At 51.4% G+C, this 14,964-nt stretch overlaps 1 protein-coding gene across 1 annotated transcript; it reads right to left on the bottom strand.

Annotated features, from left to right (window-relative positions):
- Positions 1-1,023: 1,023 nt before the first annotated feature.
- On the bottom strand, positions 1,024-14,838 carry RBFA (ribosome binding factor A). The gene is made up of 7 exons (XM_025997591.2): positions 14,650-14,838; positions 12,367-12,409; positions 11,424-11,600; positions 10,805-10,917; positions 7,996-8,080; positions 3,040-3,113; positions 1,024-1,790 (listed from the first exon to the last, which is right to left on the bottom strand). Exons 1-7 carry the CDS (start codon positions 14,808-14,810, stop codon positions 1,448-1,450), a joined length of 996 nt encoding a protein of 331 aa, XP_025853376.2. The 5' UTR covers positions 14,811-14,838; the 3' UTR covers positions 1,024-1,447.
- Positions 14,839-14,964: the final 126 nt, after the last annotated feature.

The following is a 14,964-nucleotide window of genomic DNA, read 5'->3' as shown; positions in this document are numbered from 1 at the left end:
AAAAGCCCAGGGACAAGCGGCTCTCTGTCAGTCGCCTCTCTGGCTCTGTGTCCTGCTTTGCCTCAGATTTCTCAGGCCACGGGGAACACCAACGGGCACTCACGGTGGTTGGGCCTCACAACCCAGAAGCCGTGCCCACTGTGCTGCATTTGGGGTCTGGGCACCTTCTGCAGCGTAAACCCAGACCTGGCAGCCACTGAGCAGGCTGCTTGGTGCAGAAGGTTCCGGATGTTCTGTGTTTACGATGTTTTACCATCTTGGGGGCCTTGCTGGCCTGGGAGAGACTGCCCCCCTGCCCGGGCTAACTCTTCAACATGGCAAACCATGGCCCTGCATTAATACGCAAGCCCACCGACCAGAGCCCACGCCCCACTCGTCAGCATCTCCCCTGCCTGTGTCTCCAGGGCCCATGCTCCTACAGTCCAGAGCCCAAAGAAGTCGCAGCACCAGCCTTGCCCACCCACCCCTCTCCTGTTCCTCTGCCTCCTGACCAAGCCTGGTGCTTCCCCAAACGGCCCTGCCTCCTGGGGACACTGAACACAGGACTGTCCTCTCCAGGTCTGCCATCCTGCCTCACTAGATTCCTGATTAGAACCAACCCACAGGTATTTTCAGATACGTGCAGCCTTGGTCTGGATGTTCCTCCTCTGGTCAGCACGTGCACTCCTTGGGAAACACTCCAGTTACCTGCACCTTCCAGGTCTCCGGGTCAGCAAGGACCACACACGTGCCCCCAGACAGCAACATGCTTGGAGCTCCTACAGCAGTCTCCCGCATCCTGGAGGTGTCCCTTCCACAGGGGCTACGCTGGCAGGTGCACGAGGGGCATACCAGCACCGCAGAGCTGACTGTTCGCACATGTGGAAGCTGTGCTCCCCCAAAGGCCACGTCACAAGCTTCCTTGCTGTGTCTCACTGGTGCACGTGTGATTACGTGAACTCCACTGATGCTGTTTTCAGCATCTTGACACTGATGATACTTGGGAAAGGGAGGAGCCCCATGCCCGAACGACATTTCTCGAGGTCAGACTTAAAGATTTATTATACTTCCTTCCAATGGTACTCGTCCGACAAGGCACACCACGGCCGTCCTGCCCTGGGGAAAAGCAGACTCAGGGCCGTTCTTATGGAGACCCTGAGGACGGCTTTTCGGGCATGAGCTGAAACATGCAAACATGGCGACACTCTGCCTTCCTAACTGGGAACAATGCAGCAGGCAGCTGTGCATGTTCTAGATGGTGTGCAAGTGCCCCATGAGCCTCTAAGTGGGCCGACTGGTGCCATCCACCTAAAGAATTTCCACAGGTGTCTCACCCAAGCTAGAGCTATGAGTCCACCCGCGTTGCCAGGCTGTGCAGTACATGTGGAGCCCATGGTTCTGCCAGCAGAGCCGGAACCTCACCCCCTCCCCACCACTTGGTCACCTCCACCCTTCCTGCCTTGGCCCCTCACCGCCCCCTGCTCTGTTCCTCGGAGCTGCTGTCCACACCCCAATCCCCACTGAGGTCAGAGTGGGGCTTAGTGCTCCCTGCCCCCGACAGGTGGTTCCTGGGGGAGAGGTCACCATCTGCGCAGGGCACAGCCACCACCTTTCCTGCTCTCGTCTGTGATGCCAGACCAGCTGTCAGCCTCGACACCTCAGGGCTCACAGTCCTACAGCCTTGCCCTCTCTGCTTCTTGTACTCCATGATTTGTTTGTTGAGCGCCTCGTGATCAATGCCGCACAGACTTGAGCAGGTAGTGGACGCCAGAGTGCCTTGCTGTGTAGGAGCGTCCAGGGCCCTGGGACTCCTAGAGGGAGAAAAGGTGTCAGGTGAAGCTCGAGCAAAGCCGCAGGACAGCACTCCCCAGCCCCACCTCCATGTGCCTGTGTGCTGCTCCAAGTCTAGGGGAAGCTGGGAAGACAACACTGGGAAGGGGTTTTGGTACTGGCACCCCCTGCCCCCAGCCCACAACTGCTACGTGGGGCAGCACAGCCCGACACAGCCCTTCTCATGTTTCCATCTATTTCCCTAAACATGGCCATGTGCTAGGCCAGCCAGTGACACAGAATTTCGGGGGGCCTTTCAGATCTAGCCCTCGGGTTACCTGGGAAATCAAAGGGAAGAGCAAACCTGGTGCAACCCTTCCAAAACCCAAGTCTGGCCTCTAACCCTTTCCTGCTCAGCTCTGAGGCTCTCACACCCCTGGGCTGGGCTCCCCACTGCCTGGGGCTCCAGCTCCACAGCCCTCGGGCTGGTGACCATGGCCCCACAACTGTACCCACGATATTAACGCACCGGTCTGAGCACCTGCTGGAGCTCCTCCCCACTGGAACGCAGCCCCTCCACAAGTACCCCTGAGGCCCCAATCTCTTTCTCACACGGAGCCTGTCCAACTGGAAACCACAACACCACCCCCACCCATCCGCCTCCCAAACCGCCAACCAGAAAGGGTGTCTATAGTCACCCGTGGCACCCTTTGCTCCCCACTGGCCTCTCCCAGGAAAATGCGAGCTCCAAAGGCTCATCTGTTCTGTTCATGTAAGTACCCTCATGCCAGAACAGGGTATAGTACGCATTCAAGAAAACTGCAGTGCGGACGAAGAGGGTGGGGCGAGATACTTGCCCCCCTTGAGGAGCCACGGGCCCCAGCACTTCTGCGGGGGCCATGGAGGCCCTTCCAACCGCCTTGTGGAGGTGCTAGGAACCGCTGCAGGGCTGGCTGTGGGACCCGCCACAGGCTACTGCAGGTCTGGGCCCCAGGGCAGGGCCCACACAGCCGCAGAGGATGCAAGACGATGCCACCGCCACGGCAACCAGCAACTCCACATCTGGACATCTGCCCAAAGAATCAAAATCAGGTGCCTCAGGGGTTTAGCGCCGCCTTCAGCCCAAGGCATGATCCTGGAGTCCTGGGATCGAGTCCCACTTCGGGCTCCCTGCATGGAGCCTGATTCTCCCTCTGCCTGTGTCTCTGCCTCTTTCTCTCTCTGTGTCTCTCAAGAATAAATAAATAAAATATTTTTAAAAAAAAGAATAAAACTCAGGTCCTCATGTACCTGACATCGTCTTGCACAGAGTCTTCTTTCTTGTCCGGGGCTCCAAAATCAGCAATGGCCAGTAACCGGTCAACCTGAAGAGCATGGACAGGGTAATTCAGCAAGCCACACCTATCTGCCACCAGCATCAGAGCCTGGCTCACGGTGAACCTCACCGTACCAGCTTAAATAGTCCCTCTGCTGACACCATCCAGGAGTGACACTGTCTGCTAGTCTGTGCTTTCAAACCTGCTACTTACAATCACATTTTCTCTGATAACAGATAATTTTTTAAAACTATGCCTGAAACTTGTAAACGTCAGACAAACTTACGAAAAAAACCCAGTAAATGTTAGTTTACCTAAGTAAGTCCTAATGATTTGTGTAAAATACTTCAATTTTGCCACAGAATTTGTATTTGGGAAAAGAAAGCCTCCTGGCATAGCGATAAAGTCACGTCGGGTCCAGCACACAAATCCAGCTCCATGTTGGCTGAGGAGCCTAATAACCTAGGCATGAGGGTTCTCCTCTGTGAGGGTACCACCAGAGCCTCTCTGTGGACACCGAGCACGGCTCACACCTTTACCCACCCACTGGCGGGCCCAGGACATGCTCCTGAGACCCTACCCTGCTGCAGGGCAAGCCCAAGACAGCCCAGGCCCGTGGCCTGCCGTCGCACAGCAACACAAAGCATCACCACAAACCAATGGCACGCCAGTAAAAACCACCAGTGTAAAAACAGAAGAACCAGGAGAAAAGTCAATCCCCAGAAAACAGGACTGATGATGCCACAAAACAAGCACTGAGTGGACATCTCCCGAGTGAGCTCAGAGAACACATCCGCTTGTACCTGCCAAGGGGGCCTGTGCTGGACACATGACCATTCGCACACCCCACACTCAGCAAACCTTACAAGAATCGGCATAAGACTTGAACAGACTTCACAAGAACGGCCAACATGTGCTTGGGAAGATGCTCAGCAGAATTAGTCACCACAGTGCACCACCAGAACGGCCTCAGCACATGCAGCAGGGCCTCCAGCATCAGGCGGGAGCAGATGGTCACACAGCCTGGTAACTCTGACCAGCAGTTTCCCAAGAACTAGAACACCTACTGGCCACTCCTACATGTTGACCTGCAAGAAATAAAAGGAACACACTCACACAAATATGTGTGCACTGCCATTGAGAGCAGCTTTACTCATAGTAGCCAAAAATCAGAAACAGAAACTAACATCCATGGGAGGATAATCGGGTCATTCAGCAAGAAGGAACCACCTACACATGAAACAAGGTGAACCTCAAAATCTGTGCCAGGCATAAGCAGCCAGGTGTCTGTTTGTATTCATGTGAAACTCCTGAATTCTAACCTGGGGAAACTACTTTGGAGCTGGTGGGAGGAGGGTGAGGACGGAGGGCACTGCCCGCAGCCCAGGCCTCAGAGGCTCATCTGTGAAGCCCTAACCAAGAACGCGATGTAAATGCAACCAAACCCTGACACACACACAAGGCCGCAAGGTAACTCCCGGCCAACTCTGAGCCCAGAGAACCCGCACAGGGATGGCAGCGGCTCTAAGCTGACCTCTGAGAGGCGGGGCTGCTCGGACCCTACTGTCTGGGAGGACTCAGGCCTGACTATGGAGAGCAAGCAGCCCATGTGCTTAGGTGAACTCGCCTGATGGTCAGCCAGGGGACAGACAAATGTGTAATAAATCAACACTGGTACCATAGTTGATTTATTTTCTTTGAAAGTTTACATTTTCTACTTTACAATCATGAAAAAAAATCAGTATTTTAAAAACTGTCTGATTGAAATGTAACACACGGGAGATGTGCACAAATCAAGTGTGCAGCTCAGCAACATGTCACAGATGCACTGCACCAACAGCCGTCCCGATGTCGAGGTAATGAACCCCAGAAGCCCTTTCACGTCCCTCCCACCCTCTGCCTTCCTCAGAGACAGCTGCCACTGTGACTTCCATCAGCAAAGGTCTGTCACACTGTCTGACTTATAAACAGAGTCACAGGAACATGGCCTTTCCTCAGCTTCATGTCAGCTGAGCGGTGAGGGGCGCATGTCCACTGTTCTCAGCTGACACAGGAAGCCCTGCCACCAGCACTCCATGCACGTCCCTACCGCACACTCTCGTTTCCACAGGCCCTGCCACGGGAACTTTGGGTGGCGGGACACACAGTGAAGAGTGTGCAGGGGATGCTGCTCAGCCCCCCGCACAGGAGGTTCCCACAGTGGGATTCTGGCACACTGGCTGTGGCCAGGACCCTAATGGAAACCTCTCAGGGGAGTGTGCACACTGGCATCTCTCTGGTTTCCACGGTTGTTTCCCTGAGCTCCGCTGCGTGTTTACAGGCATAGACACCAACATGGCTAAAAGCTACTGGGGGTTCAGTTTGGGCAGAGCTCATTACTGCTCTTCTTTCAAATGCTCAGAGCCATGGAGATGATTCTGGGAATACAAAGCAAGGTGTTGAAAGCACTGCCGGCCGCTATCACTACTTTTATCAACAATTTTTCAACGTGGCACAACCAACACAAGATACAGAAATACAAAAATAAGCTGACAGGCAGAGACTCAGTTTCATCCGTAATCCTCAATTTCACATGCGTGTGTCTGTCCAAACTGCTTTACTACCGGCTGGCTTTGGCCCCTACTTCAAAAAACACGGCCTGGACTTAGGAAGAGCAGCAGGTCACAACCGTGCCCTCCGCAAATCACCTGCCCCAGAGCCCCCTCTGGTTCAGCCTCTGCTTGCTCCCAGCTACAGGGACACAGAAACCTAAGAACAAGGAGGCAAGCAGAAGCCCAGGAAGGACGTGGGAGGACACAGGCTGGACAGGCCCAAGGGGCCTCCACAGCAAACACCCAGCAGCAGGATCTCTGCAGACACACCTGCCTGCGATGTTCTGAGCACTGCCTGCACTTCCCTCCTCCAATGACTTCTTCTAAAAAGGGGGCCACAGGCCAGGTAGGACCTCCTGCCCCCTAGAAGGACAAGTCATGGTGTAATGTGAGTAGAGGGCTCTCCCACAGCGCAGCGATACATCCTCCTACCAGCTCGACCCACTGTGTGTGGTTGAGTTCCTCCATGCATCTTCCCAGCACACTCCATAGCCTAAATTCTACTTGATGCTCTAAAATCAAGTGGTGCTGCTCACTCTACCCCTTTGTTTCCCTTTCTAGCCACAAAAATCATGTATCCATCAAGGTTATTATTCATATAATGTTTTCAGTATTGCTTGAATAACCACCAACAAAAACTGAAAATGTCTATTTAGATTTGTTTTCCTCTGTGGATTACGTACTATCTAGTCCTGGGGTGCCTGAGCATCTGACTCCACGTGTAGCTTGGTCATGACCTCCGGATCATGGGATTGAGCCCTGGGGCAGGGGGTCTGCTGGATTCTCTCTCCCTCTGCCCCCACCCCCCCACCCCCACTCACATGCACCTGCACTTTCTCTCAAACAAATAAATAAACATTTAAAATAAATAAAAATGGGGCATCTGGGTGGCTCAGCGGTTGAGTGTTGGTCTTTGGTTCAGGTTGTGATCCTGGGGTCCCAGGATCGAGTCCCACATCGGGCTCCCTGCATGGAGCCTGCTTCTCCCTCTGCCTGTGTCTCTGCCTCTCTCTGTGTCTCTCTCACGAATAAATTAACAAAATCTTAAAAATAAAAAAAAAGAAATAAAGAAGCAAAAGTAAAGAAAAAAATACTATCTAGTCCTGTGGTGACCAACAGCTCCCTAACTATAATAATACCATAAATGCTATCGACTAGGTGTTTTTCTAAACTTTTTAAAGTGTAATATACATGACGAGATGAGCACTGTTATATGTTGGCAAACTAAATTTACATAAAATATTAAAAAATAAATAAATAAAACAAAATGTGCAAGTTATACATTGGCATTATCCCTGACCTATGAGGAAGTCAGTTTTTTATCTACCCTTGGTTTCTGAGAACTGAACTGAAACGGACTTAATTAAAAAAGCATAGAGTGAAGAGCCTTCTGGGCACTGAAAACTGAAGCTATAAGCTCACTAAATAAAATCCATTAAATTCACTAATCAAAAGATCCTCTGACCTGAACTTGGACTGCTTTCTAGTGCATGAGCAGTGTCTTTGTTCAATAACCTGAAAGAGCACTCTGTATTTTATTTCAAACAATGTTGTTACTAATAATTAAGTCTGCTTTAATAAGCTTGTTCCTTTTTTTTTTTTTTTTTTGATTCTATTTATTTACTCATGAGACACACAGGCAGAGGGAGAAGCAGGCTCCCCGTGGGGACCCAATCCCCGATCTAGGGATTACACCCTGAGCCAAAGGCAGACACCCAATTGCTGAGCCACCCAGCGGTTTATTAGGTGTCGCTAATAAGCTTTTTCCATGGCAGAAAAGCACGCAATGTTTTCAAACAAAAGATTTAAAATGGCCTTATTTACCTTGTGTCATAGTAAAAGCTATTTTCCTAATTAATTATTGCATAAATGTTGCATATTTTTCTATCTAGCCAATGAAAGCAAAACCTGTTTCCTAAAAAAAAGAAAAGTATAACACGCCTTAATAACCACCAAGTAACTACGACACAGAAAAATATATATAAACTTACAATTTGTAACCTTTATAATTAACTTACAATTAACAGAAGGTAACCTTTAGTGTAATGTAACTTAGGTTGAATCCGAAGAGGAAGACAGTTTGTAAGTTGAGAAACCATGATTTGGTTTCCTACCTAGAGATTTAGTGGTAAACATTTTTTTAAAAAGCCAGAAAAAGTGGTTACCTCTAGGGAATCTGGCTAGGACAGGTGCCTGGGAGCCTCACTTCCCACATGAACTGATCAAAAGATTACTTCTTTTAACTACACACATCAGCATTCGAATATGTGAAGATTACATGTAAGATCTTACCCCTGTAGTAAGCTCCTGTCAGAGAAGTGAGTTATTTAAAGCCGTACCTCCGCCAGAGCCAAACTGCCTCTGTCCTGAATGAACACTATTGGCGGCACGTTCCTTAGGATCTGTTGGGCCATCAGAAGGTGCCTGGAGAGAGACATTGTACATGACAGTTGCAGAAACAAGAATATACAATCATCTCAAGGAGAGATAAAACATGAGATTTGCTCATCACCTTATACAAACACAAGGATGTCAGTGCAGGAAACTCATCCTTAGCCAACTGCCCATTATCACGACTATTTCTAATTGCCTAAATGAAACTCTTGAGATCCTTATGAATAACCTGGTCTTAGCTCAGAGCCTCCTGGGCATGGTGGTGGCCATGGGCTGCGAGGTCTGGGCATGAAGAGCCTGCCCCGACCCCATTCCTCCACTCAGCAGACATTCACTGGCAGCAAGGCCACAGACGTGCATGGAGGTCCTCAAGCACCCAGAGCCACACATATGTCATCATCTGCAGTGGCTCCAGCATGCACATTGAGGTGAAATCAGCTGCATTAGCCTCCAGGGAAGACACTGCTGGGACAGCCTCTCTGCACAGTGACACACAGGTACAAGAAAGCCTCCACACTAAACCTCAGGTGAGCAGGATAAGCGCAGGAGCTAGGAAAGGGATAGTCTGTTCAGCTGGATTTCCTGATTACCTAAAAATTAATCAGAAAACAATACTGCGGGCAGCCCGGGTGGCCCAGCAGTTTAGCGCCGCCTTCAGCCCAGGGCCTGATCCTGGAGACCCAGGACGGAGTCCCGTGTCGGGCTCCCTGCATGGAGCCTGCTTCTTCCTCTGCCTGTGTCTCTGCCTCTCTCTCTCTGTGTGTCTCTCAGGAATAAATAAATAAAGTCTTTAAAGAAAAACAAAAAGAAAACAGTACTGCTATTGCCAACATTTGTTGGAAATCTTTTTCTTGTTTCTGTTAACAAGAAAAAAATAGAATAAACTGAACACTCTTTGATACACAATTTAAGAGACTCCTAGGGCCTCCGGGGACGGATGTCAGGAGAACTGAAGCAGACGGTATGGGACATGCGAACATTAGCTCCTCACAGGACTCATCCCCATCTCCAAAACGTGGTGGAGATGGATGAGGGATTGGTGAGAGGGAAGAGGGATTGGTGAGAGTGACAGAGCAGGGAAGGGAGAGAGGAGAGAACCCCATTCTGAGAGTGCTGGTGGGTTAGGTTTCTGCATTTCCTCGGACTGGGGAGGAAACGGACTAACTTCTCTCTTTTTTTAAGATTTTATTTATTTATTTGAAAGAGAAAGAGAGCATGTGCAGAGGGAGGGGAAGAGGGAGAAGCAGACTCCCCACTGAGCAGGGAGCCCAGGACCGCGGGATGGTGACCTGAGCTGAAGGCAGGTAACTACCCAGGCGCCCCCGGAGTAACTCCTTCACTATCACCCAGCTCCACAGTTCTCAAAATGTTCGGTCTTTATACTGTTAAAATTCACTGAGGATGCAAGGAGCTTTTGTTAACGTGGGTTGTATCTTGTCCATATATACCATGCTATAAATTAAAAACAAGAATTTGAAAAATATGTTAATTCATTTCAAATAACAAACCCTCTAAATGCTCACATGGTTATTTTTAATGAAATATAACTACTTTCAAAAAAATTAAGAAGGGTGGTGTGGTTTACACAGTTACAAATTTCTTCAGTGCCTAGCTTCGCTGGATTCTCATCTCTCCACCTGTACTCAAGCTGTTCTGTTACTTTGGCTGAAATACAAGAAAATCCGGCCTCACAGTGACCCCTAACTGGAAGAGGAGTACTCCACAGGTCAACCAACAATGGCTTAGTTAGCTGCGCCGTGGAACCTGAAACCAGGCACTCTTCTTTCCCTATTCGTGATTCTGTGGCCTCACGGACAACTCGTTTAGAAAACACGGATTCCCCAAGGCTACCCAGATTTTCAGAGGGTGGCACATACTACACAACACTGCACTTATTAGCGTTACCAGAGTCTAAGTGTCGGAACACTATCCAACTCACAGTGGTAGACATAAGTTTTCTAAAGTCAATTTTCATTTGAAAGTTTGAATTTTGGGGCATCTGTGTGGCTCAGTTGGTTAAGGTCCGACTCCTGATTTTGGCTCAGGTCATGATCTCAGGGTTGAGGTCAAGCCACCTCGGGCTCCCTGCTCAGCAGAGTGTGCTTCTTCCTCTGCCCCTCCCCCTCAAATAAACAAACAAATCTTTAAAAAAAGAAAGCTTGAATTTTACAGTGGCAACAAGTAGAGTTCACTGTTCTCCCTCAGAGTGGCAGGTTCACTTTGCTCATTTTAGAGAAAAATGTCAAACTCCTGAATCTGGAAAACCACACTAGTTGACTGGTTCTCTCCCGTGAGCAAGTGACTGCCTCTGCTCAAGCTCAACAGCACACCTTCCCAAGACCACCATCCCACACCAGCACAGGTTAGTTTACGCTCACTCCCCACCACACAGAAGCATTGGATTTAATAAAATTAGCAACTTCCACTTATTCAAGGATAATCCCAAATAAAAGGTTTATTCAAGGATAATCCTAAATAAATCCTAAATAAAATAGCACTGCGTTCTCCTGTAAGCCTGTGGCATGACACTCAAAGAGCACGGGGGCATCTGGGCGTCAGGAGTCCCCAGAAGTCTAGGACCGCACTCTGAGAACCACTGCTCTAGATCAGGTCTTGCAGGAAACCGTAAATCACATTTTGAAATTTAAGAATGTGCTTCCAAGATTTTCCTTAAAAGCAAAAATACTTGATGCAGCAAGTGGGAGATTCATGGTGCACGCAGAAGCAAGTAGGCAGAGAGCACGGCACCATCACCTCATGTGGGCAGCACTCCCCCGCAGGACGGCCTCTGTGTGTGCACTCTGCTTGGCGGAGACTGTGGTCTTCCAGTACACACGGCAGGCTGAGAAGTCTGCAGTCAGAGAGACCTGGGGCCCAGCCCCAGACTCCGGTCAGAATCAGCCTCCGGGGCTTTCTCGCACGCAGACAACACCAGGAGACCAAGAAGAGCTCAGGAGCTCTAGCTGGTCAGCAGCCCCCCACCCCCGCCACAGGCCACCATCTCCTGCCATCCTCTCATAGGAGATGGAGCTGGGTCCCAAATCCGAACCCTCAACATCCCTGACCCCAATCCCACGGTGCGTGCCAAAATGCCCAACCTGCCACCTCTAGCCCTCCTCACATCCCCCTGGCTCAACTCACTCTAGGGCAACAGAGATGTAGGTGCATCCATCCCGCAAGCCCACTGGGCACCTGCACACCGCATGCCACACACATACCCCATCTTTACTACTTAAATGGTCATGCTTCACGTGGCTTCTGAACCCAGAGGCTTTGTGACAGACGTGGGCCCTTCACTCACACTGGGCTGCGTTGTCAAAGGACACTGCCTGCCGGCCTCACCCTGTTCTTCCCACTCTGGTCCCGACCCTACCTTGGAAAGCTGCACATCCAGGTCGCAGATCTCCTGGCTCACTTCAGGGGTGCACAGCAGGTCCATCAGTGCTTTGTAGAGGAGGCCGTTCAGTGCCCGCAGGCGCACATGGTCGTCCCTCCTGGGTTTCTTTGCAGTGGTCTTCGTTAGGAAGTCCAACCGGGACGGCTTGTACATCTCCATGCAGAAGCACCAAGAAAAAGGCCAATGTGACTGAGCCACTTCAGCTTTCACTAAGACACAACTCATAGACCAAGGTCCTTGAGGTTTCGCCTAGCCTCCCCCCACAAGTGTGTTAATAGATGCTTTTCCATCCAGAAATCTCGTTGAAACAATCCTACGTACCATAAAGTTCTCCCTCTTAAACAACTCAGTGGTTGTTAACATACAATGTACTTTCTCTAACAAGAACCACTCATGACATAAAATTTCAGTTTATTCACGTGTATACATGTCTCTCTCTCTCTCTCTCTCTCTCTCTCTCTCTCTCACACACACACACACACACACACACAAACACTAAAGACCAGATGGACATTCTGACACTAGTGTTTGATAACACAGACATTCCAGAAACCTTCACAATAATTTATTTTTAAGTCAAGGGGCGCCTGGGGGCTTGGGTGGTGGAGTGTCCAACTCTTGGTTTCAGCTCAGGTCATGGTCTCGGGGTTGTGGGATGGAGTCCCAGTCAGGCTTGTGCTCAGCGGGGAGTCTGCATGGGATTCTCTCTCCCTCTGCCCCTCCCCCTGCTCGCTCACTCACTCTCCCTCTAAAATAAAATCTTTAAGTAGTGACAACTACTTTAAGTAGTGACAACTCACACCCCAGTGTGTCTAGTCCTGCCCCTGCAGACCTTGTGTGCTCAAATGTGGAAATGGAAGGGCTGCCATTGACTCCTGCCCAGAGGGTAAAGCAGCTCTCGATGCTGCTCTACACTTACCAAGTGAGAACCCAACGAAGGGCCTTCATACCAAAACTTCTTTCTGTGGAGAGAAAATAGATCTATGATGCTGACAGCAAATGAAAGAAAATGAAATCACACAGCAACTCAATAGTGCAATAGCACAATCCTTCCTAGGGAGCCAAACCTGGGCACAGGGATGGTGTTACCAGGGAGTGAAGAAATTTAGAATTCTGATCAACAACACAGGTTGCAGGGGAGATAAAAGACAGTTTTAATTCAACCTCCTAATGTTTCCTTAAGGTCTACTTCCAATCCCGAAGGTGCAGAAAGAGAATCTTAAAAGAATGCCTACCAAACTGCAGGCAAGCACCATACCCGGGTCCATGCACGTGCTGGATGGGACCGGGAAACTGGGTGGTGGTGGGGGAGGCAGGCCTCACCGCTTCAGCAGCAGATTACAGATAAGCAAGGAATGCTAGCTGGACGAGCCGTGTGGAGATGGACTGGAGCTGGACATCAGTATGGACTCAAGGGTCCCTGCAGTGCTCAAGTACAGAACATGTGCATGCAGGGGTTAACGGAAACCTATTTTCTGCTTTGTCAGCTGAAAGGCCTAAGGGACAGACACCCCGGGTCTCAGGGCATCATCTCTGATGGTGTCCTGCAATAACAGAGCTTCCAGGAGAAATGGCTGACTCCAGCCTGAGAAAGAAGTGCTAAAACAAAAACATGTTTTTTTTAGGGGCACCTGGGTGGCTCAGTCGGTTAAGTGGCTGCCTTTGGCTCAGGTCATGACCTCAGGGACCTGGGATGGGAACCTGCTTCTCCCTCTGCCCCTCCTTCTGCTCCTGTTTTCTCTCTCAAATAAATAAGGCTTGAGAAAAGTTCTTAAACTTAAAAGCCACCACAAAATCCCATAACAACAAGTACATCAAAGGGAGATAGGAGCTAAATAAAGAGCTCATGGGAGGGCAGCCCTGGTGGCTCAGCGGTTTGGCATTGCCTTCAGCCCAGGTCGTGATCCTGGAGACCGGGGATTGAGTCCCGCATCGGGATCCTTGCGTGGGGGGCCTGCTTCTCCCTCTGCCTGTGTCTCTGCCTCTCTGTCTCTCATGAATAAATAAATAAAATCTTAAAAAAAAAAAAAAAAAAAAAAGAGCTCATGGGATACCTGGGTGGCTGACTCAGTGGTGGAGTGTCTGCCTTCAGCTCAGGGTGTGATCCCAGGGTCCTGAGATCGAGTTCTGCATCGGGCTCCCCATAGGGAGCCTGCTTCTCCCTCTGCCTGTGTCTCTGCCTTTCTCTGTATCTCTCATGAATAAATAAATAAGGTCTTTACCTCTTTACCAAAAAAAAAAAAAAAAAAAAGAGCTCACAAGGGTCAAAGTGAAAACAATCTGAGTGAGATGAAGTCATATTAGGTCAACACCTGTAAGACCACACTGAACTAAGTTAGTCAGTGTAGGACAGGTTATTTGCCTCTCACACAGAACTGCAAACATTCAAGAGCAAGGGAAGTCCCTAAAGGGGATGGGACGGAGTGGGTGTGGGTAACTCAGTAGCCAGCAGTAAACCCGACACATGTGACTTCATTCAGTCATCAGGCCAAAGGCGACAAACCACACTGGCAGTGTGCGCCGTGTACACAGATGGACATGGCCCTTCCCCGGGCACCCATAATGCCCGCGTAACCACGGGAAGAACGAGAGTCCCACACATCCCAACAGAGGAGCATCGGAAAACTCGTAACCATCTAACATCTAAGTCTGCGAGACCGCTGGGCAAGAGGAGCCTGAAGAGACGAGGAATGTAACGTGGTCCCTGCATGGGATCCGGGGGCAGAAAAAGGATTTTAAATTGAAACGAAGGAAAAATCAGAAAGAAAAACAAACCATGACTCCAGGAAACACACGGAAGGTTCCTGGGGGGGGGGGGGGGGGGGAGGACGAGGTACCTGGGGGGACGGGGTGATCAGGGGACAGGGTGGTGGAGGACCAGGGGATGGGGGGATGGGGGATGGGGCGGGGGGGCCAGGGGCCTGGGGGCCAGGGGGACGGGATGACGGCGGCACGTGGCGGGGGGAGCACGAGGTCTGGCGCTCCACCTGGCGAACTGGGTTCGAATAAAAAAGAGACGGCAAAGCTACGGCAGCGGGCCCGCGCCGAGCGTGGAGCGTGGATGCCGGCAGCCCGCAGGCCCTGCGCCGCGCCCCGCCCCGCCCCGCCCGCAGCAGCGCGGCCCGGCCCCCGCCGACACTCGCCCGACGCGCCCCCGGCCCCAGGCCCTCCCGGCGCCGCACCCGGACGACGAGCGCCTCACCTCGTTCTCGAGGCGGATTTCTTGAGTGGGTTCTGGCCGCAGGGGGCCGGCGAGCCCCGCAGGCCTCGGGCGCCGGCCGGGAGGAGAGCCGCGCGCGGGCCCCAGGGCGGCGCCACGAGCGCCCGGGGAAGGCCCCACGGACGCGCCGCGGCGGCCCACATGGCTGCGGCGGGAGCGCCGGCGCGGGCGGACGTGGGGCGACGCGGGGCGGGGCGACGTGGGGCGACGTGGGGCGGGGCGACGCGGGGCGGGGCGGGGCGACGTGGGGCGACGTGGGGCGGGGCGACGCGGGGCGGGGCGGGGCGACGTGGGGCG

Source organism: Vulpes vulpes, chromosome 5 (genome assembly GCF_048418805.1).
Source record: "Vulpes vulpes isolate BD-2025 chromosome 5, VulVul3, whole genome shotgun sequence".
Taxonomy (NCBI): domain Eukaryota; kingdom Metazoa; phylum Chordata; class Mammalia; order Carnivora; family Canidae; genus Vulpes; species Vulpes vulpes.
This window is presented reverse-complemented; position numbering and strand designations above follow the sequence as displayed.

Coding starts and splice junctions, on each gene's coding strand:
- RBFA (XM_025997591.2), bottom strand. CDS start 14,810: ATGTGGGCCGCCGCGGCGCGTCCGTGGGGCCTTCCCCGGGCGCTCGTG. Junction 10,918..11,423: donor TGGATGTGCAGCTTTCCAAG/GTAGGGTCGGGA, acceptor GCTGGGCCCCAG/GTCTCTCTGACTGCAGACTT. Junction 1,791..3,039: donor TCTGTGCAAGACGATGTCAG/GTACATGAGGAC, acceptor TTCTCCCTCTAG/GAGTCCCAGGGCCCTGGACG.